This window comes from Hetaerina americana, unplaced genomic scaffold (genome assembly GCF_022747635.1).
Source record: "Hetaerina americana unplaced genomic scaffold, ioHetAmer1.1.p SCAF_12, whole genome shotgun sequence".
NCBI classification, from domain to species: domain Eukaryota; kingdom Metazoa; phylum Arthropoda; class Insecta; order Odonata; family Calopterygidae; genus Hetaerina; species Hetaerina americana.
In genome coordinates, this window is record NW_027286292.1 from 14,578,758 (window position 1) to 14,605,160 (window position 26,403).

At 33.0% G+C, this 26,403-nt stretch overlaps 1 protein-coding gene across 12 annotated transcripts in view; it reads left to right on the forward strand.

Annotated features, from left to right (window-relative positions):
* The window catches only part of Ca-alpha1D (Ca[2+]-channel protein alpha[[1]] subunit D), a 391,248-nt gene that overhangs the window by 205,809 nt on the left and 159,036 nt on the right, over positions 1-26,403 (forward strand). For all 12 annotated transcript variants that reach the window (XM_071582710.1, XM_071582711.1, XM_071582713.1 and 9 more), the window contains exons 13-14: positions 3,980-4,131; positions 16,426-16,636. In XM_071582710.1, the coding sequence (XP_071438811.1) occupies positions 3,980-4,131; positions 16,426-16,636 (363 nt within the window). The remainder of the gene's footprint in view (positions 1-3,979; positions 4,132-16,425; positions 16,637-26,403) is intronic.

The following is a 26,403-nucleotide window of genomic DNA, read 5'->3' on the forward strand; positions in this document are numbered from 1 at the left end:
AAAGGATTTACTCATGGTGCAAACATTCTTCTATTTGTGAATGAAAAAGGGTATCCATGCTGAACTGAACAAGCTTTTGAATTGCAAGCTATTCATGAGACGGCTAATGCAACATTATCATGAATGATGATTTACTAATGGCATGGTGTTATTGATTTAGGGAGTAGCACACTGTGAACATTTTCCTTACCATTAGAGAATTTTTCTTTCGTATGGTCTTTTCTTTACATTTAATGAATTGCCTGGAATTATCATTATGAATATTGAAGAGACTGCATGTGTATACATTTGTGGAATATGCATTATTTTCTACAATAACTTTGGAACCTTATAACTAATATATTAATAAACTTAATCATTGAGCTAAGTGGTATTTAATTTAAGAACTAGTTTTATAAGTGGAAAAGGCTTTACTTGTTTGTATCATCCTTTATCAGGACTGTCTGTGCTCCAAATCCATAATTCAGGGCTAATGCTTCAGTGTCCTTTGCTGGAGTGACTCATTGTGAATCTGTGAATTAACTGCATGAATGTCAATTATGGCCCAAAAATTAACCTTGAACAAATCTGACTGTGCATGTGTAAGGCTCACATAGCTTTCCTACCTGCAACAAACCCTCCACCCTACTGGCAGAACTATTGGAAAAGTACTTGATAAGTCATTTTTGCTCTGTTAGTTACTTTGTTTTAAATAAAGGTTCTGTAAAGGCCTCTTTAACACCAAAAATGCTGGAATGATTATTTTGACCATTTTTGAAATTTGTATAATCTTTTCTTCCATGTTAACCCATACGCTAAAAACATTTCTTTATTGATTTTTTAGTTTACAAAATATTTGCTGGTATATCTTAAAGCATTAGAATGGTTTTTTTGATTGCTGAATTAAATGATTACAAAACCATACTTTTAAGTTACTTCATATTACCAAAAACTCATTTTCATTATATTTTATTGTATTTGGTATTTTTCTTATTATGAATAGGTAAAATTCACTCTTTGTTCAGTTAAAAATTTCCTTTATTTAAAAAATATTGTATCTTCATTAAATAGAATTTCTCTATCTAAATCTTTTTGTAGTTTACTTCTGTGGTTCCATCTTTAGAATGATGAGTTGTACATGCCCAAGAAAGTGTCACAGTAATGGTTATATTGCATTTGTTGAGTTCAAATCTAAATTAAGAATGAAATATTATGGTAGATAATATTTGCCTATCCTTATCCTTGGTAAAAATGATGAGAGAGACATTTTCATCATCAGCTTTCTGAGCAGAATCAGAAATGAAATTATTGAAATAATTCTTTCATCAGAATATAAAATAAATAATATTGCAGAACTAAAGCATGAAAAGAGAACAATAACCCTACAATATTTATTTGACTAATGAATTGTTACTGTGAAAGAGACAAAATAGAAAAAATATGAAAATCAGGTGGTTTGTCTAAAAAAATACAGAGCAGATGTGTCTATGCATAAAGGACAAAATAGCAAGTTTGCACAACATCTGCTGTTGCATTTGAGCAGAGTAATGTTTTATACATGATATTTTTTTTAGTTTTATAGCTGGGGTAAACATTAGTGTTCACAAATAGATTAATACATAAAGTAGGCTGGCACAAAAGTCATTTGAAAATTAGTGGAGAAATATGCTTGGAATGTATAAAAATATCCCAGAAAATGCCAGCACCTTATAATTCAATTACTAGCTATAGAAAAGTGTTTGTCAGATAAGCAACATGCAACAGAAATAAAACAGTGGTTATGTTCAAAATGCCAAAAGTTGTATTTTGTGCCAATATTTTACCCCATTAAAACTGATATCTGTGGTATACATTTGATCTATCAGCATTGACAATTGAGCTCTATGACATGATGAACTGTCAACACTGATTTTACATATTTTATGTATCAACAGTTTCTTCAAATTATGAATAATTTGTAGAAATGTTATATTAAGGATTAAAAATTACTTGTCGTTAATATTACTATGAACTACGTTGTCTCTACTAGTGATATTGTCACCATGGGCATTATTTTCCAAATTTATATAACGGTGCTATAAAGCTGGAATTCCATGTGTTAAAATTGTATTGTGGATGACATTATTTATACCATAATATTTTAGCAATATAATTTTTAGTCAGAATATAAACTTTTGATAACTAAGCGCAGAGCAATTGGTGTCACATTTTTTCAACTAAATTATTTTAATATTGGTAAAAATTTATCTAGCAGTTAAATATTTTGAGTAGTTTTTTGGAAACATTTTTCACAATATATTTTGTAAAACGTTCATTTTTTAATATTTGACAAAAAGTAAGAAAAAATGTGTAATGGCCACAATGATTGCAGTTGGTTTATTTATATTTGGGGAATACTGGTGCTTATGTTGATAAATAATGTATAATTTTCTGCTCTGATTTCCTATATCAAAAAGCTTTACGCAAGATGAGCAGTCAAAATTTGCTCTTACTGTTGGTAGTGGCTGCAGTCTGCAATAAAGACACTGTTTATTCCGCCACATGCTCTTCTTTCATGCATTTGGAAAATTAAGATCCCTCACTTTTTAGTGAAATTGGGAGTGGATGGAGTAAAAAGTTATTTTCACTTTTTTATTAAGTTGACCAGTTGCCATTGAGCATAACATTTTGCTCCTGGGTAATATTTCTTTAAGTCAAGGTTGACAATACATTTAGTTTCAGCTGCAATTAAGTTTTACCCATACTTTACTCTCCCAGCAAATATTCTTGGTAGTGTTGTCCACATTAGCTCCCTGCATCAGGCACCACACATTGGCTGTCTGTAGCATTTCCCTGTATTTGTTTTTGTCTGTGTAATATTTTAGATGAATAGAGCAATAGTTTTAAGCGTCAGTATTAGTTAGGAGTTTGAGGCTTTTTTCTAAACGTTGAGTTAAGAGACAGTAATTTCAATTTTCCCCATTACCTTCAAATGTTTAAATAGTGAGTTGGTGGAAAACTGAAATCTCCACCTTGTATATTTGAATTATTTTTTATGAGAGAGTGATTCTAATTTGAATGCTTTATAAAGTGTACATATATTGTCTTTTGTTTCCAAATAAATTCTAAAAATGTTCTCTTGTTTGCTTCGAATTTTCCATGCAAATGAAAAATGTACAAACTTTTTCCTATTTAATTCTGTTCGCAGTCTTGCATATGTCAATATTTTATGTGAGTTGCTGCACTAGAGTCTTGTGTTAGTTTTTGTGACTTGTTGGCATCAGATCTTTTAGCACAGAAAATATTAGTAGCTATGTTTACTTAACCATCAAGTGTCCTCAATTTTTCTCAGATTTTGCAATAAGTTGATTTCTAAACAGTAATTAATCATCTGCTCAAGAATTTTTATGGTTCATACCATTAAAAAATTTCAAATTTGAACTTTGGATAAATTATGAAATCACCGCATGTCAGGAAAATGTCTTATTCTATCCTATTATGTACTTGGCATTAATTATTAAACTTCTTGCTTAATTGTGTTTCAATAATTGAATGTACTCGCAGAAATAGTGTAGCACTAATGCATCCAATGGTGCCTCCTGGGTCTAGAAACAGTTTCTCCTTACCTTGTTATTTCAGGTAGATTTTAATTGATATTGTTTATCTGCTATTACTCTTTTTATATTAATTTGGCATCCTTTAATTTTAAAGTAATTATTAAATTTTACAGATGTCTTAAAAATTGCATATGATTTAATGATTGCATTACTTATTTTCTATGTATCTATAGAATTGAATCAGTGAATTCTGGAATGTCATAGAAAATAATTTTGAATTCCTCAGATGAGCTTTGATTTGAAATATATACGCTCTTAACACGTCTTTTTTTTAAGCTTAATTATAGCAATTTTATAATAAATTTTTCAATGAAAAAAATGATATTTTATATTAGTATTTAATTTATGTTTGTATTGTGGTTTTATTTTCTGACTTTAAATACATTTTCTTTTACATTTTTCAGGGATATTTTGTGTCCCTCTTCAACCGATTTGACTGCTTTGTTGTGATAGGAAGTATTGGAGAATTGATTTTAACACACACTGATGTGATGCCTCCCTTGGGAGTTTCAGTGCTTAGATGTGTTCGTCTGTTACGGGTGTTCAAAGTCACAAAGTAAGTATTTTCAGCTATAATTTTATTGGAATTAAAAAATTAATGGGTCCTATAGTGGTTCAGAGTTCAATCACACTTTATGTTTGTTATCTTAACGTGCCATTATTTTACTAGTGAATGTTCAATTTTCTAATGATTAAAACACTAATTATTATCTAGTAAATTTTAACTTGTATTCATTATGAATCTTCATTTTTCTATTACTTTTTAAGGCACAGTAGTATTAAAAACTTCAGAAAGAACTTCATATTTTGCAGCCCAATTTTTTAATGGATCTAGAAATAAGATACCCTTGCATTACTCTATAATTGAATAGTCCTCATTTACCCCAAATTAATCAGTATTTCATTTTAGGGATAGCACCTGTATGGGATTCACTAAGATATGAACACTTACATTTAATTATAGTAAAAAATAAATAAAAAGATTAACTTAAACAAGCATTAACACAAACCAACAACTACTTTTATCCCGATGAAAGTGGCTGGGACCACCAAAATATCAAAGTGAATTGTGTTTGAGTTTTGGTTAATCTTTTTATTTCTTTTTTTACTACAATTAAATGAAAATTAGGTGTGTGTGTGTATATATAATATATATATATATATATATATATATATATATATATATATATATATATATATATATATATATATATATATATATATACATACATACATACACACACACACACCCAAATATGTATGTATATATATTTGTATACACATGAGTATAAAATCCGTGTTAATAATGAAGTGTTTTCATTTCATACACCTTTGTTTGTCACTACCATCACTCTTTGTGTAAAATAATACTGTGATACTCTTGTTAGAAACTTTTCCATCATTGCAGAATTGGCCCTTTAAATTGAGATTTTGTGTTCACAAGCATTTATAAATAAGCCTATTTCATTGCCATTGTATGAATCATGAGGTAATGAACAACTTGGTTGCTTTTCAGTCCACTGATTTCTTGTTTCAGTATCAACAGCTGTACACTCTCCTGCAATCTTCTTATACATGTACCCAAGGTCATGATGATCTTTGAATTGTGTAAGCATCTTTGATTCCATGAAGCTGTTGATGCCAATTCTCACTGCTTAGCTTTTCTCTTAATTATGTTGCCATCAATTGGGATGTTCACAGCATGTGAACACTGATACCTAGTGAGGAAAATTGCTTCAAGCTTTTGTTTCTCCACTTCCTTGTCTTTCATTCTTTTTCGGACCCTGCTATTTGATAATATATTTAAATACTTTTTGCCATCAATGAATTGAGCATAGTATGAGGTGTTTAAGGCATTCCGTTATATCCACTCTTTTCTCACCTGGATTCTCTTCCTCAAAAATATTTAGTCTCTCATGTAGTATCTTCATTTTCTTTGTCTGGCGACTCATATTTAAAAGATGGAGAGGGGAGTACAGAATATGAACAAAGGTACAAGAGCATTTACAACTGCCAGGACAAAAATTACAAGAATCAATGAAGAAATTGATTAAAACTGCATGCTGAGTGCATATCCCTCTCCATCCAGCAATCAACTTCTTTGAAATGGTATCCCAAGCAAAATTGTGACGTAGCTCTGATTGAAATTGTCTATCCAGTACATATGGCCATGAAATTTGTAGTGTCAAGATGGATCAGATGTGAGAGTGAGCACATCGGTGTTAAATACAATAAATAGGGAAAATGTTTTGGGTCTGATCCAAAAATTGTGAATGAGGAATATGGGGAAACTATGCATTAAGATACAAATGTGATATAATTTAGCCTTGTTTATAAAGTGTTTATTGGGGGACTTGGGTGAATGAGTGATGGTTGTGGGAAAATTATAAATGGAAGAATGATAGGTCGACATTTTACTCTACTATATCAATTGCTCACCCTCTTTTTGAAACCCTTTTGAAAACCAAGTGAAATACTTCCAACTGTTTTCAGGTATAATACTTTCACTAGGGTTCAATAGTGCTCTCACTTAAAGGAATGGTGAAAGAGGAATACTTCAGTGAATTTCGCTGAAGCTCAACGTCTGCTCTTCTGTTGTGTCTAACAATGAAAAAAACAACATAGTGTTTATTTTGCAGAAATTCTGGAAAGAAAATTGAATACTTGGTGTAATTTCAATGCATGGCTCTTTTAGTAGTTGGGTATTAGTTTCTGGGTTACTCTGAAGGCTAAAGTCATATTATAATGTAAATTCATTCTGCAAAAATTCATATCTCTAAAGCAAATGTTTCATATCCTAAATCGAATCTCAGCCAAAAAAATTTTGTTTTGAAATGCATGGAAATATTGAAGTTGTCACTAAAGAATATAACTGACTGGCTCGATATGGCAGTGATGAGGACATTATTTTTGTGAGCTTATTATTCATTAAAATTTGTATATTAACCAGCTATTTGTCTTATATAATTGGTATTATTACTCCTAACTTGCATGTTTATTTGACGAAAAACTTGTTCTTTTATGAAGTCATTGTAAACATGATAAAATTGGCTACAAACACAATTCATGGGTGGAGGAAAAGGTATTTAGCAGAAGAATAAGTAGTAATGTTAAATTTCCTCAGTATAAGATTCATGAAATACCATGAGAGGTTCCTCCTCCAAATAATAATGGAAGAGCATCTCTATGTGACACAAAAAAGAGAACAATCCACTTGGCTCACTCACTTAAGACTAACATGAAAAAATTCCTTTCTGGTAACTTCTTTGAAAACAGCAGTTCATGCTGAATTCATGGGGTTTGCCCAGTGGATGAAAGTCCACAGTTTGCTAATTCACCCTTGAAGATTATCATTCATTTGCCCATTTTTTACCAAAACTTCACAATTGCAAGTGCTTCCTTCTTAAACATGGGAAAATATTAAATTAAAAACTTGCCTCATAATTTTGCTTAGTATTTCAATGGACAGATAAACCACCCAAGATTTCACTATGGAAAAGTTGTAGATAAATTTGTTTGCTTTGAACCCTGATATTTTGGAATCCAATTTCTTCAACCCCTGTAATTTTGAAATAACAGGTTTTTAGTGTACGTACCTATATGTTGTAACCTCGGTGGTTTCATGAATGAGTAGTGACATTGACCTTACAAATGTCGCTTTATTCAACCTAAATATTGAAAACATTGATAAATCAGAGAAATTCAGATGTCAGTGTTGAGAAATTTGCTACTTATAAATAAAGAATTATAGTACAACAAAGAAGGCTTACGACCCAGAATAGTAATTTTACCAGTTATAAATACATATGTATAACACAATGGACCATTGTTGTAATTTAAAGAAAATTAGTGTATTTCTGGGTTCACTTTATAGTGCATTCACAGTTGGATTGGCCACAAAGGGTTTTATGCCACAAAACATTGGTCTACATTGCAAAGAAATTGTTTTCATCGCGTTTCTCTTTAGAATATTTCTCTAGTCAGCATGACCACTTTTTATATTTTATTAAATATGTTTGCATTAAATGTGATATCAGTTCATTATTTTTAAACATTTACCACTGTACCTTGTCTTTTGAGGTGCATCACATTGAGATAATTGCACCATGTTGGCAGATTAACATTAAACCTTGTTTCCGGTTTGATAAACCATAAGGTGAATGTCAATTTGCATTAGTACATCAGCTTTAGTGATGTGACCATTGGCAACGTGTGTCATCAAAGAGGATGCAAGGGGATGTAGATTAGGAGTGACAATGCAATGAAAGTTGCATCATTAAATGTGGATGGATTTATTTACTTCTAACAAATTTTCACTACACCTTCCCCTGGCCTTTAATGCTCAGTCACAATTTCTCACAATAAGCCCATACCAATAGCGACAATTGGCATCATCTTCACTTTTGCATATCCAATGAGGAAGGTTTAGAATCCCTCAGATACCACTTCAGCTAATGCCACCAACTGCTCATCCCTCCCACTTACTTCCTTTTCCACCTGTTAGCACTACTCCTTATAAAAAATGGCTTTAACTTCAATATAAAAAACTATAAGCACATAATCAACCTGAAGGTCAGTTTGGTAGGTGCTGATAGAGTTCACCCCACCCTAAGCCCAACGGCGTGTGAAATTCACAAATCAGAGTAGGGGGGCCAGTTCCTTTCCCTGTGCCAGTTATGATTTCCCAGGAAGATCTGGTTCCCGAAAAATCACATAGCTTATGTGAAGCTGCTGGTGCCCAGACAGGCTTACCTGGGAATCGTACCCAGACCCTCCAGTCAGTAGTTCAAAGCTCTACCCCTGGATTACTGCGACCCACAACTTCAATATACGTATATGATTTTACATGCAAAGTGAAGAAGCTGCAATGGGCACAATAATGGCCTGGGCACTTGCCAGTTTATGCATGGGCTAAAATAAAATTTCCTTCGTAGCCAAACTCCTAAATTTCTCTTTGTCCATTATATAGATGAGAACTTCCTCCTGTGATACCACCGACAAGAAGACCTGCTATCCATTATTTTATCATTTAATTCTTAATGTTCGTTGTCTTTCACATGCTTTCTCTCTGACTCTACCATTACTTTTCTTGATGTCAACATTAACTTCAGGAACATGAAAGCAACTAACCACTCTACTCTATCCCCTGCAACAGCTGCCACTACTCACAAGCTGATCCCAATTCATCGTGGCATCATTCATTCTATTCTCCATATGAAACATAATTTTAGATGCGTGTAGCATTAATTTCAGACTCTTTTTGGCTCACTGAAGCTGTGCCGGGTATCCTCTGGGTAGATGTTGGGGCCCTTAATCAGGAATATGTTAGTGAGAGCAGCAATGACTGCTTCCAGTTGGGAAATTCATGCTAGATACAAAGGTTATTCAGAAAGTAAGGTCCTATTTCTTATAAAAAATACAACATCACAGATGTTATAAAAAATTTTTTAAATTTAATTCTTTACATCTTTCTGTGTTTTTCTACATAGTTTCCATTTTTGGTTATACATTTTTCATAACTTCCTACAATATTTGTGTGACATAGAAGTCTACCACCTGTGAGAATAAGCAGTCTTGAACTGCTTCTTTCACCTTGTCATCTGTGGCGAAGCACTTGCTGCCAAAAAACTCCTTATGGTAGCAGAACAAGTGAAAATCTGTCAGCGCCAAGTCTGGACTGAACAGTGGTGGTTGTTCAATCCAGTCTTTATGAATCTTTCTGGCCACAGCATTGACCAAATCTTCTGTGATTAATGATGTTCGGCCTGATAATGGTTCGTCATGGATATTTTCCCATCCATCCTTGAAAACTCTCATCCGCTTATGGACTTCGCTGTCACTCATCGCATTGGGGCCCTACACTTCACGTAACTGTTGATGAATTTCTACTACTGAAACATTCCTTTCTGTCATAAAAAAAAATCACTGAGCATATTTCATAGTCGATGGGCTGATCGATTGTTATGAACATTTTGAACAGACCCCATAAACAGCACATTGTAACAATACCAATTCAAATAGCATCATTTAATGCACAATGCATGCCAGGAGTCAGTGTGCATGTGCTTCAATTGTCACTTGACATTTAATTAGCTGTGGCGATTTGGACCTTACTTTCTGTATAACCCTCATAGATGAGTGGGTATTAACAAGATGAATGAAAGTCCATACAGCATTGTTTATTCAGTGTGCCATTTGAGTGATTTCATCTAGTTAGAAACGGCATTGAGAAAGGCAATAAAAATCCACCGTTTAACATTCCTTGAAAATATGATAGGCACAGTAGGCCATAGAGTCATATTGATTGTGAAAATTTACTGAGAAAATGTATGAATAGCTGCTCATGAATTAAATCTACAATCATAAATCTTAATCCCAAACCATCAGTATGTCATGATTTTTTCTGGTGCTTTGGACTTGAAAATGAGCTCTTACTTCCTGAAAAGCTCATGCTATTGTGAAGATTGTGCTAAATCTCTAATTATCTCATTACAGTTTATATGTAAATATCTAATTTTAAGGTATCTTTCCTTGGACTTGAATTAAATTTGCATGAGCATACTCTCTGCCTGCAGTCAGACTATAGATTCCTTCTTCAAAAGCTACAATTTTTTTCCTTGCTACACATACTTTAGTTTATGCTTTACCGTTTGGACAGTTGATTCTTCTTCAAAATTTCATATGTGATGATATGGGTACTTGTTCTTTTGCTGAAATTGATTTAAAGTTGGAGGAAATGGCATTTCATTGATATTTAATACTTTAAATGAGCATGCTGTGCAGGTACTGTAAACTTATGAAATTCATAGTTTATTCCCAATTTTCACACATTGATGAAACATGCTATACGGTATGGTGGTATCAGTATTGTACTCTGCCTATTTCAATGAAACAGCAATACTGATTCAGTGAATATATTATAATAATATTTGATAAATAAACTGGCTGCATGACTTGATATTAATTGCAATTTATCCTGATATTAATTGTGACTTTCTTGCAAAAATTTATGTTGACAAAAAATGAATCAAGAATGAACCACATTGGCAGATATTTAAAATGGCAATATGTTTATTAACTTCAATTTTTCATGCATAGTTCGTAAATTCAAACGAACCTTTTCATTGTTTTTCTAACTATCACAAAATTTGATTCAGTCAGTCCCTCTTTAAAAGTAAATGGGAATTTCTAGTTAGTAGAATTTTGCCTATGAGTTGTCATTACAATTCATTAATAATTGAACCCAAGTTCAACTTACTTTACATTCCTTTCCTAGAATTCAATGTTTGCAAACAAAACCATGCACTGCCATGTGATTAATCTCTATTGATAGTGGCAATCCTTTTGGCCGACTGGGATGTAGGAAAATCATATTTTATTTTCTAATTCCTTGTGCCTACCTTTTTGAGATCCTGAAAGTGAATTCCTTGTTGCTGCTCAGTTGAACACCTTGGTTCCTGTTTGCCACTTCTCAAATTTCATTCAGAAGCCCTAAATACCTATCCAGCAGCAGAATTTGTACTCTTTCCTAAAATAACATTACTTTTCTTTAATGAGTAGGATTTCAATGAGCTCTTATCCCTTCCATAGCACTAATTTTAATGGTGTGATTATGATAGAATTTTGAGGTAATTATTACTTTTAAAAGTAATCACAATATCATGGTACATGTATTTTACAAATGCAAGGGCAAATATCCCAAGAACTTATTGGACTCATGTTACTAATTTCTTACAGCTTAGGGGCCAATTACATACAATCTTTGAGCTATTGATATGGTCAAAAAACTTTTAAAATCTCTGAAAGCTTCAACTTGATTGCTATGAATATTTTCTCCACCTAGGTCTTGAAATTATTCTCCATTCAATCAATTCAGAATGTTCAGATTAGAATCAAACACGCAAATTGATTTCCTACTTTGTCTGGAAGTTGCTCAATGCAGCTAACCATGTCCCAAAAATTATATATACTTATCTTCAACCAATTAGGAATGAATTAGCACCCTCAATTTTGAATGAATGAATGTATTTTTATCCAATAATTCCATGTCGTAAGAGATAAAACTTATCTGCCAATGTCGATTTGTATTAAAAGAGACGCATTTTCTTTCATTTTTGTGTATATTAGTCATGATGATGTATAATAAATTTCATATTTATTTTAACTATTTGATGTATCTCTAATAATTAGGATGACTGATGAGATGCTTGCTCCCTGACTTTGAACCAGTTGCTGGGCATTTTATTTTGAATGACTCTTTTATTATTTTCCCAAAAAAATAACATTTAGCCTATGCATATGTTTACATTTTATTAAAATATTAAAAATCTTTATATTTTGCCCCAGAATTTGATATGGCTTTTCTAAAAATGTGGTATTCACAGTTCTTGTTAGTGATTATTTTAAATAAAATTATGGAACATGAAATGATAGGGTTAAAGAGAAAAATAAGATTATGAAGATGTCTTATTCTAGGTAATGATTGTGGTTGCCACATTTCTTAATGTTTGTGACTGTGGTCTTAAATGAAAATGAATTATCATCAGTTAGTAAAACTATTAGAGGTAGGTTTTGGATTGCCTTTGAAAATTATTTCACATAGCTATATAATTCTGTCAGATTTCTTCTGACATGAACTCCAGTTGCTCTATATTTCCATAAGGTATTAAACTTCTTTAACTTACCCCTAATATTTTCTGAGAATCCCACTTTGTTTTTCTTTGCTCCATCTTGATATCACTACTTTCAGCCTGACTCGTAAATGACTCAAATTCTTTTGTTGCTTGGCTGACTAAAGAGTGATTATCCAGAAATTGACTAAATAGCTCCTTGTCTACTTTCATTCCTGCATATTTATCTTCTAATACTCCTCCTTACCATTCTTATTGTCTTTAAATTAGAAAGCACTTGAAGTGACGGACAACCCATCTTTACTCCTTTACCTCTCTATCTCCCTCTGTCCGGGCATCTCCTGCAGTTCTTTGAAGCCATGACCACCGTTTATCCTCTTATTTTATTCATCATTCTATAGCTTTGAATGCATTTTGAGTAATTTGCAAGTTAAAAATAAGTTGCATATCCCTCTAGTTTACAAATGCAACAAGCCACATGTTAATTATTTTTTTTATTTTGCCAACTCTATACTGTCAAATGGCTTTTTGAAATCTAGATTCACTCATTCCCTCTCTTTCCAGTCCAAATTGAAATCCAAACTGGTATTCACCTAGGTACTTGTTTTCCCTATAATTCAGTATTTTGTTGATGATTTTTAGTGCTGTTTTGCCTTAAGCAAAATTTCATAATTATTGGTCCTTTAGTCCTAATGGGAAGGTGTGATACTCCAGTGAGTCGTGGAAAGCACTGGGCTTTTGACTAAAGGGCCCAACTTTGATTGTATGTGGGTACCTCCAGTTTCACCCAAGATGTGTGATTTTCTGGTTATTAAATCTAATTGGGAAACAAACGTAACCCAGGAAAATAAATAGCATACCTACCTGGTGAGTGAAGGTAACATTGACTATTTGACTTAGCTCTACCCCACTGATAAAAATCAATATTTGAGTTATTTATTGTGGCCACAGTCCTCTCCTCTTGCTGCTTTACCCTTTTTCAGGGAGATATTAAAATTGGCCTAGTGAAGTCTTTTCGTCAAACTTCCTCCTCTTAAATGCTACAAATGCATCTAAATAAGCTTTCTAATAGTCTTTTTTTAATATGTTCATAATTATGATGGAGTATTATTTATCCTAATTGTCTTTTTTATTTTCATTTCTGATAACACTTTCTATCTGGTTATATGGTGTTTCTGTGCCCAAGCAGCCCTCATTCATGTTATAGTCTCTTTCCTTATAAAAGGTTATCTATCTGGCCTGAATATTTTTACCGTGAAGTTCATAGGTGAAATACATTTTTTCACCATTTAACAATTGTTACAGTTCAATTTAATTTCCTACCTTGTTCCTTTTCTTTTTTGTTGTTTTTTGCAGCAATGCTTGGCTGCTATATAATCTAGCTGTTACTTTGCTTTTTCTTCAAGCATTTTCCTTGTGTATGATTGCCTGTGATGGGAGTTGAACTAAGTATTAGTAATTATTAAGCCCTTTCTCCTCAAAAGCTAATATTTTTCACTTTCAACTATATTGCCCTAACTGTTAAACTGTGCTCCCCTATCTCTTTTCCCCCTCTCCCTTCATCCACTTTTTTCATGAGTAAGTTCAATTAAACCATCGAAAAAGTGAGTGCAGCTCTGTAACTGTTGCAATTCAGTTATAAGTATTATCTTGAGTCCATCATCTATTATTTCATTTCTGATTAAATTGAATTTTTTCATATTTTTCATTTTTATGTTTACTCTATTGGGTGGGATTTTTTTCAATTTATAATCTCTTTCTTGTAAGCATAAGTAAACCTGGGCATCGGATAAGGGCAACATTCATAAACTTGCTGATGTGCAAAGACCGAATATTCTGGCCTCATTTTAGTTGTGAAATTGTGCAGCTATTGTTAAGTTGCTTTTACATTTCTTAAATTCCAAGAAACTGTGGGAGATGCGGCAGTGGTAACTTTTAACGCAGTCATCCACTTATATGTATTTCAATGCAACAATCTCAGGGGGTAAAAATCATTCACCTTGATCAGGATTTGAACCCGGATCCCTTGATGTCCTGCCGAGTGCTTTAGCCAGTTAAGCTTTAGCCAAGCTTAAGCCAGAGTTTAAGAGTATGCCTCAATAGCTTAACTGGCTAAAGCACTCTGCCAGACATCAAGGGATCCAGGTTCGAATCTCGGTCAAGGTGAATGGTTTTTACACTCTGAAATTGTTGCATTTTACATTTCTTTCCACTTTCGTGTGTGCATACTTATTTTTCTTCCATCAAAACCACTGAATTTTGTATACACAATGTCTTTGCCTTTGTTTACAAGTAATAGCATTTAGGCTGTTCATTGCAATTATTTAATCTACACAACTCTTTCATTTTGAAGTAAATGCTTCAGAGTTTACAAAAATTGCAATAACCTTGACCAAATCTCCTTCGCATCATTACTTGCAAGTGAATACAAAGAAAGCCAATTTTAAAAAGTGTGGCATATCAGTTATCAGAAAAATCTGTCACATTAATTATGCTAGGTGAATAGATTAACGACGCATTACCCATGAATGCCAAACATTGACATGGGTGTTATTTGGAAATATTTTATTTATTTATTGAAACTGATTTGAACGAAATATATTATGTCAACTCAGTATTGATTTTAAAGTTAAAACATTTTTTTCATTAATTTCGTATCATTTAATGTTTATAGCTATTTTTTTTGCTTTATATATTGCTTAGAATCATTTGAATATCATCATAATCAATCTGGCTTTTTCGACAGTTTGATTGTGTTTTCATGTTTTGAAAGCTATACTGGCGTACATGTATGTCCATGAAGAAATCCATTTTGGCATATTGGCATCAGCATATTGTTGTTATGAGTATATCCATGATAAAAACATGTTGGTAATAGAGTGATAGGTTCCATAAAACTTAATACAATTAATCATATCCCTGTCAAAAAAATTTTAAACTGATCTTAAAAATTTTCATAATGTGATTTAGTTGTGCGGCTAGTATTTTATTTAGAGAATTATTTTCATTGACAAATGTTGGACACTAACAATTTCATAACTTATGAAGAAATATTTCTCATTTTTCCTTAATAGCCATTTGTGCATGCTTCCTTTTAGTGTATTACTTAATGGAGTCACTTCTTCATAGCTGCACACAAATAATTAATAATGTTCAAGCAACGGGTGAAAACTGAAACTGAATGCAATAGTTGTGTGTACTTTAAAATATCACCAATATCGTAGGCTCAGAACTTCTTTCATCAGTTAACTGGTTATTTCCCATTATAAATGGTGCTAAGTGTCAAATGGTTTGTTCCAGAACGTCCTTCTCATTTAATACAGAATATCAAGGTTTATTATCAATAACTTGTACAAAACATTAATCTCAGGTAATATCTTAGTACTACTAATTTTCTTGTGTATGTAGGCTTTCTTAATTAGTCCACAAATCTGTCTCATCCCTGTACCAATCAGTGCATTGAAAGAAAATTTTGTTAGATATTCTATTTCATGATCTTAACTCTTCATGAGTAACCTTAGGAGAGGTATTTACTTACTACCTAGAGTAAAAGATCATTTTAACTGTATATAATCTATAGTACTAAGCAAGTTATCTTCATGAAATCAAACCAATATTTTGGAGTGCTGAACCAAAACAGTGCCTAACATTTAAGCATTTGAAAAGTGATAATACCACTAGGAGTTGAGTACACCTCTAGTACATAAAAAATTGCATTTAATTATGTCACAGTGCTGTAACTGGAATATTGCGGAGTATTTAGAGTAGTTATGTGATTTAATCTCATCCAGAGGTTCACATGTGTCCTACAATGGTACTTAAATTTTGTCTTTGACAATGATTGCCCAGTTATATTGTAATTTAACAGTATTATTGAGTCAAAATATCCAGACTAACATTTCATTAATACAATTATTTCTTCCCCTGGACTGATTGAATTATAAGTGGATGGGATTACATTGAGAGATGGACACTGATAGTAAGCAGTAAGTATTTGTGACAATGTGTGGTTCACAACTGCAGATAAGGGACAGTGTGTAAATGTTTATTTTATGAATATATTTTTAACAAACATGTATCATTTAATTCCCAGACAAAACAGGTAGATGCAGATCTGCTATGTATTTTAGGTGCCGGTGTATTTTTTGAAGAAGTATATAATTGGTTTCAGAATTCAGGTGGATGAGCTTATAGTAAAAAATGTCATTGATCCATTTCAGATATTGGAGATCACTTTCAAACCTGGTTGCATCTTTACTCAACTCCATCCAGTCAATTGCTTCCTTGTTGCTACTTCTCTTTCTGTTTATTGTCATATTTGCTTTGTTGGGGATGCAAGTGTTTGGTGGCAAGTTTAACTTCGATAATACCTCAGACAAGCCACGCAGCAACTTTGACAGCTTCTGGCAGAGTTTACTAACAGTATTTCAGGTAAATATTTCAATGTATGTATGTACTGCATGTTTAATAACTGGTTGGCTAGCCTGAGTGCCTTTCTATGTTAAGCTTTTGGAAATACACTTGTAGATTTGTATGCATGTATATGTATGATTAATGAATGAGTACCATACATATATAAGATTAATTCAACCATCTTATGTAAATAATGAATCCATTTGACGTGTAGTGATGCTAGGCCATTTTTAAATATCTTAATTCATCAGTCATTAATGACGAAGTCCTTAATTAATGATAATTAAAAATTATCTGTACACTAAATTATGATACATTCAGTAGCATAATAGTCAATTTTAAACCATTTGATTGTCTTTTAATGCAAAAGTTTTGTTTGCCTAATTTCATACAGTAAATATGTTCCTGATTATAAGCCAGTTTGCGTGTAAGCCAAATAGTCCTGAAGTTGGCAGTTGATAGGATGGTGAATATTAGGTGCCTCAGTAAATATTTTAATGATTTATGTGGTTACTAAACTATTTCTTTCTCTCTCAAATAAATTCCTTTGAAGTAATACTTGAGGGTATAATGTGCATTGAAAGTGTTCTTTTCAGCTTAATGTAAGGTGTGAAATGATTTAGTGTAAGTTGAAGGAAAAGAAATAAGCAAACATTTTCATCATTTAAGAGGAAAATATAAATGGGAAAACTACCAGTTAATTAAATAAATAAATGTTCAAAGATAATTGAAAATCAGTCAAATGATTTGTGATTGTGAAATTTAGTGTTAAACTCATTTTGAGGGCAATTTTATTGAATCATTGACTCATAAAATGTCAACTTATTTTGATCCTCATTATTGTGTGAGGCAGTGGAATGCTCTTCTTGATGTTTATTAATGTTTTCATTAAATTTACGCAGAAAACTTACTTATATATGACTCCAATAAAAATATTGCCTCCATTTGTAGGCAAATGCAAGATAACCTAGACCTTGTCCATGAATGGACTATTGCTAGCAAATAATTAATCAATATAATAAACCAATTTCATGTATATTCATGACCTTGCACATTAAATAACAGTGACTTCAACTATCCATTGCAAATCAAAAGATGCAAAGGGTCACTGCAGTTTCTTATCCAGGTCTCCAAATTGGCTAAAATCTCAGCGGTAAGAACCGCATGAATCACATGATAAATAAAATTTTCTTGGCTATGTGAGCCTTAATAAACATTAAAGGTATTTTACCTTTTGAATCCATAAGAACTGTTTACTTTGCCTTAATTCATAGCCACGTGATATGTATCAACATAATCTGGGGTGGAGCTACTTGACTTCACTGTCCACTTTACAGGCTGAAAATCCTCCAAATAGAATATTTAAAATTATTCGCGGGCTGCATTCATAACTCCAAAGGAATAAGTCTATATTGGTGTCAAAATTAAACCCCTGGACTTAGAAGTGAAGTATAACAATATGTATGTATCAAACTCCCCATAATCTTGCAGTTACAAAATTAGTGTTCATAACTAACTCTTGAAGTGCCTTTCTACAGTGCAAGATAATCATCCAAATTCTCTGCTACTTATTCTTATAGGTATAGCTTAAACAGTCATGGAAATCATATCAAATTCCTTGGCGACTATTTCTCATCAATAAATAATCTCCATGTCCAAAGACTTAAAAAAATCACAATTACAAAGTAGGATAGGAGAGGGATGTAAAGATTAGTCACATGTCCTTGGATGTTAAGGACATCCAGACGTCTCCCTTTCTCTATGCCTCATTGCAGAGTACCATGGTGGGCCAGCATTCCTTTCCACCACCATATGATGTCATTAATGGACCTAAGATTTGGATATGGATCTAAGATTTCCACTAGCCTACCATAGTTTAGTTTTCACTGTGGTCTTTGGGTGCTCCATTAAATACTTCCTATATGGAGCTCCCAGGTGATGGAAGTACAACTAATGAGTGGTCAATATTTTCATTATAAACTTTCCCATTTTTCAATGTTTGGTATTCAAAGTAATCGTTATTGCCCTCATATTCCACATTGCATGTATTGAAATGAAAGTATTGCCTTCTGTATCTCAAGTGGGAATCTATTGTAGACAGCCCTGTGATGCAACTTTCATACTATCATTGTTGAAAAACTCCTCAGCAAAATGTTGAAACTGTTATTCATCACATCTATCTCCCAAATGACTCCCACTATCTCTGAAATGGGACTAGGTACACAGCTAGTAATTAATTTTTAAAAATCATGCCATTTATTATGCCAGTTTCATTTCTGATAAGTTTCTTATTGTCACTTTTTCATATATAACCTTTATTACTACTTCTTAGCGAATTAATTATCATTCTAATACTATTTTATCATACAATGAAACTCATTCATTTCTTTTTCACAATTTCCTTGTTATTTTTAACATGAAATGGTGTATTGTACTGAACATTAAGTTATGTTAATTATGATGCAAGATCTATTTTTAGTTCCTTGATCTGTAGAAATGGGTGGAGAATGTTTAGGCATAGTTTGCAAATAAAAGAATCCAGTGGAATTGTAGTGGATGATTAAAATGATATTTTAGTAGATAAAGGCTGAATTAAGCCAATCAAAAAGTTCAGGTACACTTTTCCCAAATTACCCATGAGCCTCAAATCTCCTACAAATAATGTGAGAATTCCAAAGTGTAAAAACCATTCATCTTGACCAGGATCTAAGTCAAGGTGAATGATTTTTATGCTGTGAAATTCTTGCATTTCTATGCACATCAATGGATGACTTCTCTAAAGTAGCTGTCATGGCATTTCCTGCAGTTCTTTGAAACCTACAAGGGGTTTTCCCTGGCCAGTCAAATTTGGAAGTATTGGATGGAATTTCAAGTTTCTTTTAAATTCCTGGTGTTTTGTGAGTGTGTATACATTCATTTTTAAAAATGCATGGGTGTATGCTTGTGCCTGCATGTGTGTGCCCATGTATGTATCCGTGCCTGTATATACATCTGCTTGTTACTAGCATTTGGCCAATGGTGGGAAGGGAGATGATATTTCTGTTTTATATTTTATTTTCAGTCTGTAATCAAGGCCAACATATGCCCTAGTCTAGTCCAGAATAGGTGATGTGTCAGAATTAAGGCATACACCCAAGATTTTTTGGAAACTTGAGATAATTTCTCAAGTATTCTTATAGAATAAATAATATGGATTCAGAAATTCATTACTTGCTATATTGTCTAAAAGATGATATTAATCTGCCATTTGATAATTACAACTCTCCATTAATGAATTGAAAAGAAAATAAAAGTTGATATTTAATATTTTCCTTAGGTTTTACTTTTATGTCACATTTCTAAATGATGCAGTCTTTTTCAAGTATTATTGTCTACCTTCTGCAAAATCGGTTGAACATCAGAGCATAACAACATTGTTTTGGTACCAGACTGCACTGATAGAAGCCAATTATTCGAAGGCAGTTGTGAACTAGAAATGAAAAAGCATTTAGCATACAAGCATTTAGCATACAAGCAAGCATAAAAAACAATTTAGCATACAAGGCTAGGCAAAAAGCGACACATTTTGGTTCAGTCATCATGTGTTTGGGTTTGTGTATTCTCCTTTTTCCCCTCCCTCCATAACTTCAGCATAGAGTCCTCAGTACAAAATAGTAACAACACGTGCAACTGTTGAATACACTTAGCAGCATTTTGGTTGATATCTTTTGAGGGCTTTGAGTGGAGAGTAGGCACTAGGTATCTTTAACAGTTTTCTTTGAATACTCATCTTCTGTGATTCATCCCTCAACCTCCCCTACCTCAAGAGGTTACCAATTCTGCCCCCAACATCTTACCTCACTCCAAGAGCTAGGCTTCAGCAGTATAGGCCTGCCTTCTTTTGTTTACCTAATCCACTGATCAAAGGAAATAGTTAGTGAGAGGATAAAATGCTCAAGTTACTTGATCAGCTCAGGCCTGGCTATGACTTGTCTTATCCTCTCCTCGAGAGTGAGGTGCCCTTTTTTAGCTGATCACATGATGGAATTGTGTATCTTAAGTGTTGGGAAAAATTTATAATATGACTACCAACCTTAGGATGACATGCTACATTTATTTGCATAATATCTAACCTTATTTTATGCTGCTAATTAATGTAGCAAAAATAAACTAAATGTTTTGGGGACAGTGGAGTGTCATTTCAAGAAAATGAAAAGCAGTAATATGATACCTTCATAATAAATACTTTATATTACAATATGAACCCCGTTACTTATAGACAACCAGATGCGCTATCTCGGGTCTACCCCACCAAAGGGCAGGGATAGACCAGTTGTAGCATGTCTGCTACTGGAGCCAAAGTTTGATGGTTCCATTCCCGTGATTGGCAAAAATTTTTCAGCTTGGAAAAAGTTTGTTAATGGTTTTTTTGGAATGAGGCAACCACACATTAAAGGAATGATGGTATTTTGGAACAAGGCAACGATAAAAAAAAGACTTGTACTAAACAAAAGCTACCATGTACCCATGGCAAAAGACAGCAGTTTTACCATTAAGCACTGGTGGCGCAGGCTAAGTGGGACAGCCTGGCATCAGCAGCCACCATTGCAGGCGAGAGTGAGGTTCACAGTATCGGCTGCAGTGCTGTGATGTGGAAAGAAACGAGAAACCACCACATTAGTCTCCCAAGAAATGCATTCAAATAGGGTAGAATATAGTAGCTGCAGTAAACCAATCCTAGGGAAATACTAATGATGATTACATTATGCAAAATTTGAATGATGTGAAGTCTCTCCAGGAAAATTTTTAAATAAGTTATATGTTTATGAGTCAGTAGGTCGCAGTAGCCCAGGAATTGAACATTGTACTACTGATCTGAAGGGCCGGGTTCCATTCCCAAGCTAGCCTCTCTGGGCACTTGTAGCTCCACCCAAGCTGTGATTTTTTGGGTACCATATCTTCCTGGAGAACCATAACCAGCACAGGGAAAGGAACTGGCCCCCCTACCCTGATGTGTGAATGCTCCACACAGTCGGGCTTAGTACTGGGTGAACTCTACCATCACCTACCAAACTGACCTTAGGGTTGATTACTGTGTTAATGGATTTTTGTATGGTTTATGAGTCATATAACTACACTATGGTATCAATTTACATTGTGTGCATAATTCGATGTGTACATATGAAAAAGCATGCAAAGTTCCATGCTTTTAGGTGGGGACTGCACTCAGCTATGAATCATGTAATATTCTGATGGTTTCAATTGATACATATTCCAATTTTTACGTATTAAAAAGCATTCAAAGTCTTATTGATTTTACATTAGGACTGCTCTTAGTTGTGAATTAAATGGCTTTGCAAAATAAGTGGGATTAAAACAATTTCACTGTAGAAAGGCCTAAAAATAACAATGTGCAAAAACTTAAGCCAACTAGCTCAAGTTGTCCACAATTTTCTATGCACTTTTGTTAGATAAGTAATTTTTCTACCTTAAACCATTAATAAAGGAAAAAAGGGTTTTTTTCAAATAAGCTTAGGGTCAGTAAATATCTTTGGTATTTATTTGAATGTCTAATGTAATGATAAAATGTAATTGACATCAATCGTACTTTCAATGAATGCAGGATAAGACTGAAAATCAGTTATACAGTTATTCTATGGATTTATAGTTTAGTAGTGGTTGATTATGCTCCTGATGTGTCAAAAGCATTTAATTAAAAGTTTATAATTCTTATTTGGTAGCATGGATGGCTAATAAATACAGAAATTTGACCACTTCCGAATAAGGACTATTTTCCTCATGATAATCATTATCCTATAATTTTAAAAACTTTATAGTATTCCATTGTGCTCAGTGTACCTCTTTTCATCCCATTTTGGCAGGCTATGTTTAAGCTGCTTATGTGAATTTCTCATGTAATTACCATATTAATGCAAATTGTAAAAATCAGAAAAGTAACATAATGTATTGAAAAAATTAATATTTTTTGCCACATCATCACCTGAAAACTTTCATCCCACTGGTAAAATCCTATGTCTTGGTCTATAGGAAATTCTGCACCCATTTTTAGTATTGAATCTAAATTTGATGAAAAGATGATTAAGATGGTAATTGTTTTTTAGTGTACTAAAAACTGAGGCATTAGATATTGAGGCAACAATTAAAGTTAAATTTTACTTGGGAAATCCTTAATTTTTTCAACAAAAGAATAAAATGGAATTAAGTAGTAAGGATTCAAAAAAACTTTAAAAAAATAATTTTATACTGTATCAGCTGTTGAATGTTTTTCCATTTTTATGCTTATTACCTATATTAACTAAAATGAATGCAGATGTGGTTATAGCCCTCATCAGCTTAACAAGGCAAATATTCCCAATGGTTTAAATACACCTTTGAAATTCTATGTTTTCTAGTTACATACAAATTTAATATTGTTTAGAAAACATTAATTGGCTTGTATTGTGTTTATAGGCTGTTGCTTTTATTTGTTCTTCCACCTCCCTTTCTACAAAATATAGTTATGGTTATGAGTTAAGTGTTCTTACACTTTATCTGCATATTGTAAGATAAGAACTGTAATATTATAAAACATTCATACTTTTCACGCAACAACAACTCTTTTTGGATAAAGTCAAAACAGTTACATTTTAAGCTATTTATTGAAACATACCCTGTTATTAATTTCTTCTCTGCTGCCCTTTATTTGCATTTGTCTTTGGCCTCTGCTCCTTACATACATTGGTTTCATACATGCTCTTCTGTTCCTGGGACTTCAATATTCCTTGTATAGAGAGTTTCCTTGATAGAATCTAATGGCTAAAAGTTTCATAGTCGACCTCTCCTCCCCTGTTCATTTACTCTTTTTTTCAAATATCTGTTTGATGGTTCAACTGATCCATTCTCTTATTACAGCGAAAGAAGTGAACCACACTTCTCTGATAGGTTTTTCTCTACCACCAGTGAATATAATCTACCATGCACATTAGCGGATGACTCCGTTAAAAGTTACTGTTGCGGTATCTCCCGCAGTTTCTTTGGAATAATCTACCTTGTTTCATTCCTCATGTAATTCTATTGAATATGGGTATATTTTAACAGTATGTGATAGAAAGTGGTATATTAAGATGCTGTATGTGCCCTAGTTTAATAAAGTGCAGGGTTAGCCTAACCTAACTTCAACATGAAGTGTATTTGTAAAATCAAGGTCGTTGGCAATTACTGTATCACTTTGGTTTCATGACTGTATTAAATAAAGCTGAACAAATAATTCATTGGTGTTCAAGAAAAAACCATTTTTTATTTACTTTTTGGGTGATATGTTTAAAGAGCACATTATTATTGGACCTGAAAGAGTGACTGAATTTTGTGTAATATCTTCTTCTTAGATCCAATATTAATGAAAAAACAAGGCACATTGGTAGTCCAGGATTACTGTGTTAGGCAACTGGGAGGAGGTTTTGATTCCCAGGCACACCTTTGGGCACCTTCAGCTTCACATGGGCTGTGTGATTTTTCAGTTACCAGAACTTTCTAGGGAACCATGCACGGCAGAGGGAAAGTATCTGGCCCTCCTACCTTGATGTGAGAATTTCACACTTTGTTGTGCTTATAATAGGGTGAAATTTACCATCATATATCAAACTGACCTTCAGGTTGATGACTGTGTTTATGGTATTTTTATATATTACATGGTAAACGTGTTAACATATTGTAACATACATATAATAATGTTAAAATTATGAATATAGACTTGAAAACGTTGTGATGAAATGGCTGAAAATATATGCATCTTAGGTTGAAGCAGAGCCAGGCATGAATCATTTTTTTGTAGTTGCAGTCACACCTGTAGCAATCAGTTCATCAATGTATTTTTCATACTTTGTTGGGTTTTTGCTAATAATTTTTATTGTAATGAATGGATTAGTAATAGTAATTCAGTAAGTTTAGTAGTGATTTAAATAACTTAGTGCAAATAGTGAAGTTTAACTTTTTTAAATATTTTAGTGTTTGTAATTTTCATTTTATTCAATGTTGTGCATGCAGATTTTTATTTTAAAACACTGTAAGTCACCTTATATTCAAGTCAATAAGGTATTATAAAGTTAAGGTCAGAACTGGCTAATTATGTTTGTTTCTTGATAGCCACGCGAATCACTTGGGAAATAAGCATGGTGGTAGCAGTCCCCCCTTCAGAATAACATATTCCAAATTATCATAAATGTACTGAAATTATATTGTTGTGAATGTATCACCATTGGAAATTTCATAGCATAACTTTTTGCCTGTAGATGGTTATTAATTTACAGTATTTACTCGGCGAAGTCTTAAGTTTTGGAATTGTGATATATACAGATGATTTTCACCACTCCTTATGAAATGTGAAATATACGCTTGAAAAGGAAGGAGGCTTTGTGACCAAAATGATTGTAATTATGACTGCTTACCTAAAATGGCAATTACTTGAACTTGAAAGTGCATTGAATAATGTGTTATGATGGCAATATGAAAAAAAAATTGGGAAATGATTGCATTTACTTACCTTCTCTTCGCAATTGACTATGAAATATGTATAAACAAGTGGTATTTAAATAAATAAGTGAATATGTAATGCCTAAATAATTTCAGGCAAAGATAGATGGAAATGTAAATGAACAATATGCTAATGGATGTGGGTGATACTCGAATTCAACAGTTTGAATTTTGAACTTTGAAACAAATTAGTTAACTGATTCATGAATTGAATTGAATCTTAAGCTTTGTATGTTCCTTTATAAGGAAACAGTGCTAATCATTGAAATGCATGCACCATTTTTTATGTCCCTAAAAATTGTTGATCGGTGCATTTTTTTCTACTATTGTAAAAGATTGAGGATGCTTGTATGGTCAATTTGGGGTATTCTAATGTCTGTTTAACCATTTGCAATCAGTGAAACACAGAATCCTGATGGTCATATGACTCATAATGTTGAACTTAATCTGAAACTTAATATGGCTAAAACTATAGAGATATCAACATTATAAACTCCTGATAGCACTATCCAATGATGATTTTAGTTGTATTCATGAGTGCAAGGAATAGTTGGCGGTGTTACTAATATACCATAATTTTGATATTTTCAAATATTTGCATGTCATTTGGAAATGTTCCTGATTTTCAACACACTCCATTGTATACAATGAAAGATAAAAATGTTCATTTGTGATGCTGGAAAGTTTGCTGTTGCAGAATGTTATCTGTACGTTTACATTGGATCAGATAGAAATTGAAGTCCATCAATACAGTCTTAACATCTTAAAAATTTAGTGCATTGAATCTCCAATTAAATTTGGTTTGCTATAAAAGGCTGAAACCCCTGCTTATGTGAATGGAGACCTCTTCAAGTTTTCTGTTCTTCAATAGCTGAGCCTTGAATTTGAGGTGCATCCTTGCTATAGCTATTTTTTTGCAATAAATGTGTGAGAAGTACCTTACTTCTTTCTGTTCACATTTTCTTATAACAGCATGTCCGAAGCAGTTTCTTGTTCATTAGCATTTAAGTTTCCTTGTCGTATGTGAGCTGCCATCATTTGCCCCCGATAAATTCTAACTCCTGTACCAGCAAAGGAATGGCTCCTTTGATTTGTCTTTTACCCCTTCTAGTTTTTGCATGGGTTGTGCCCTTAAAAGCTTTCTTCATGCAGGATTTGGACTTTTGGTTTATAGGTTTTAATCTCTTACCAAGACAGTTTTGGCCCGGTTGTCTATATAACGGCATCTTTTTGGGCGTAATTCTTAAGCTTGAGAATTTCCGGGGTTCTTCCAGGAA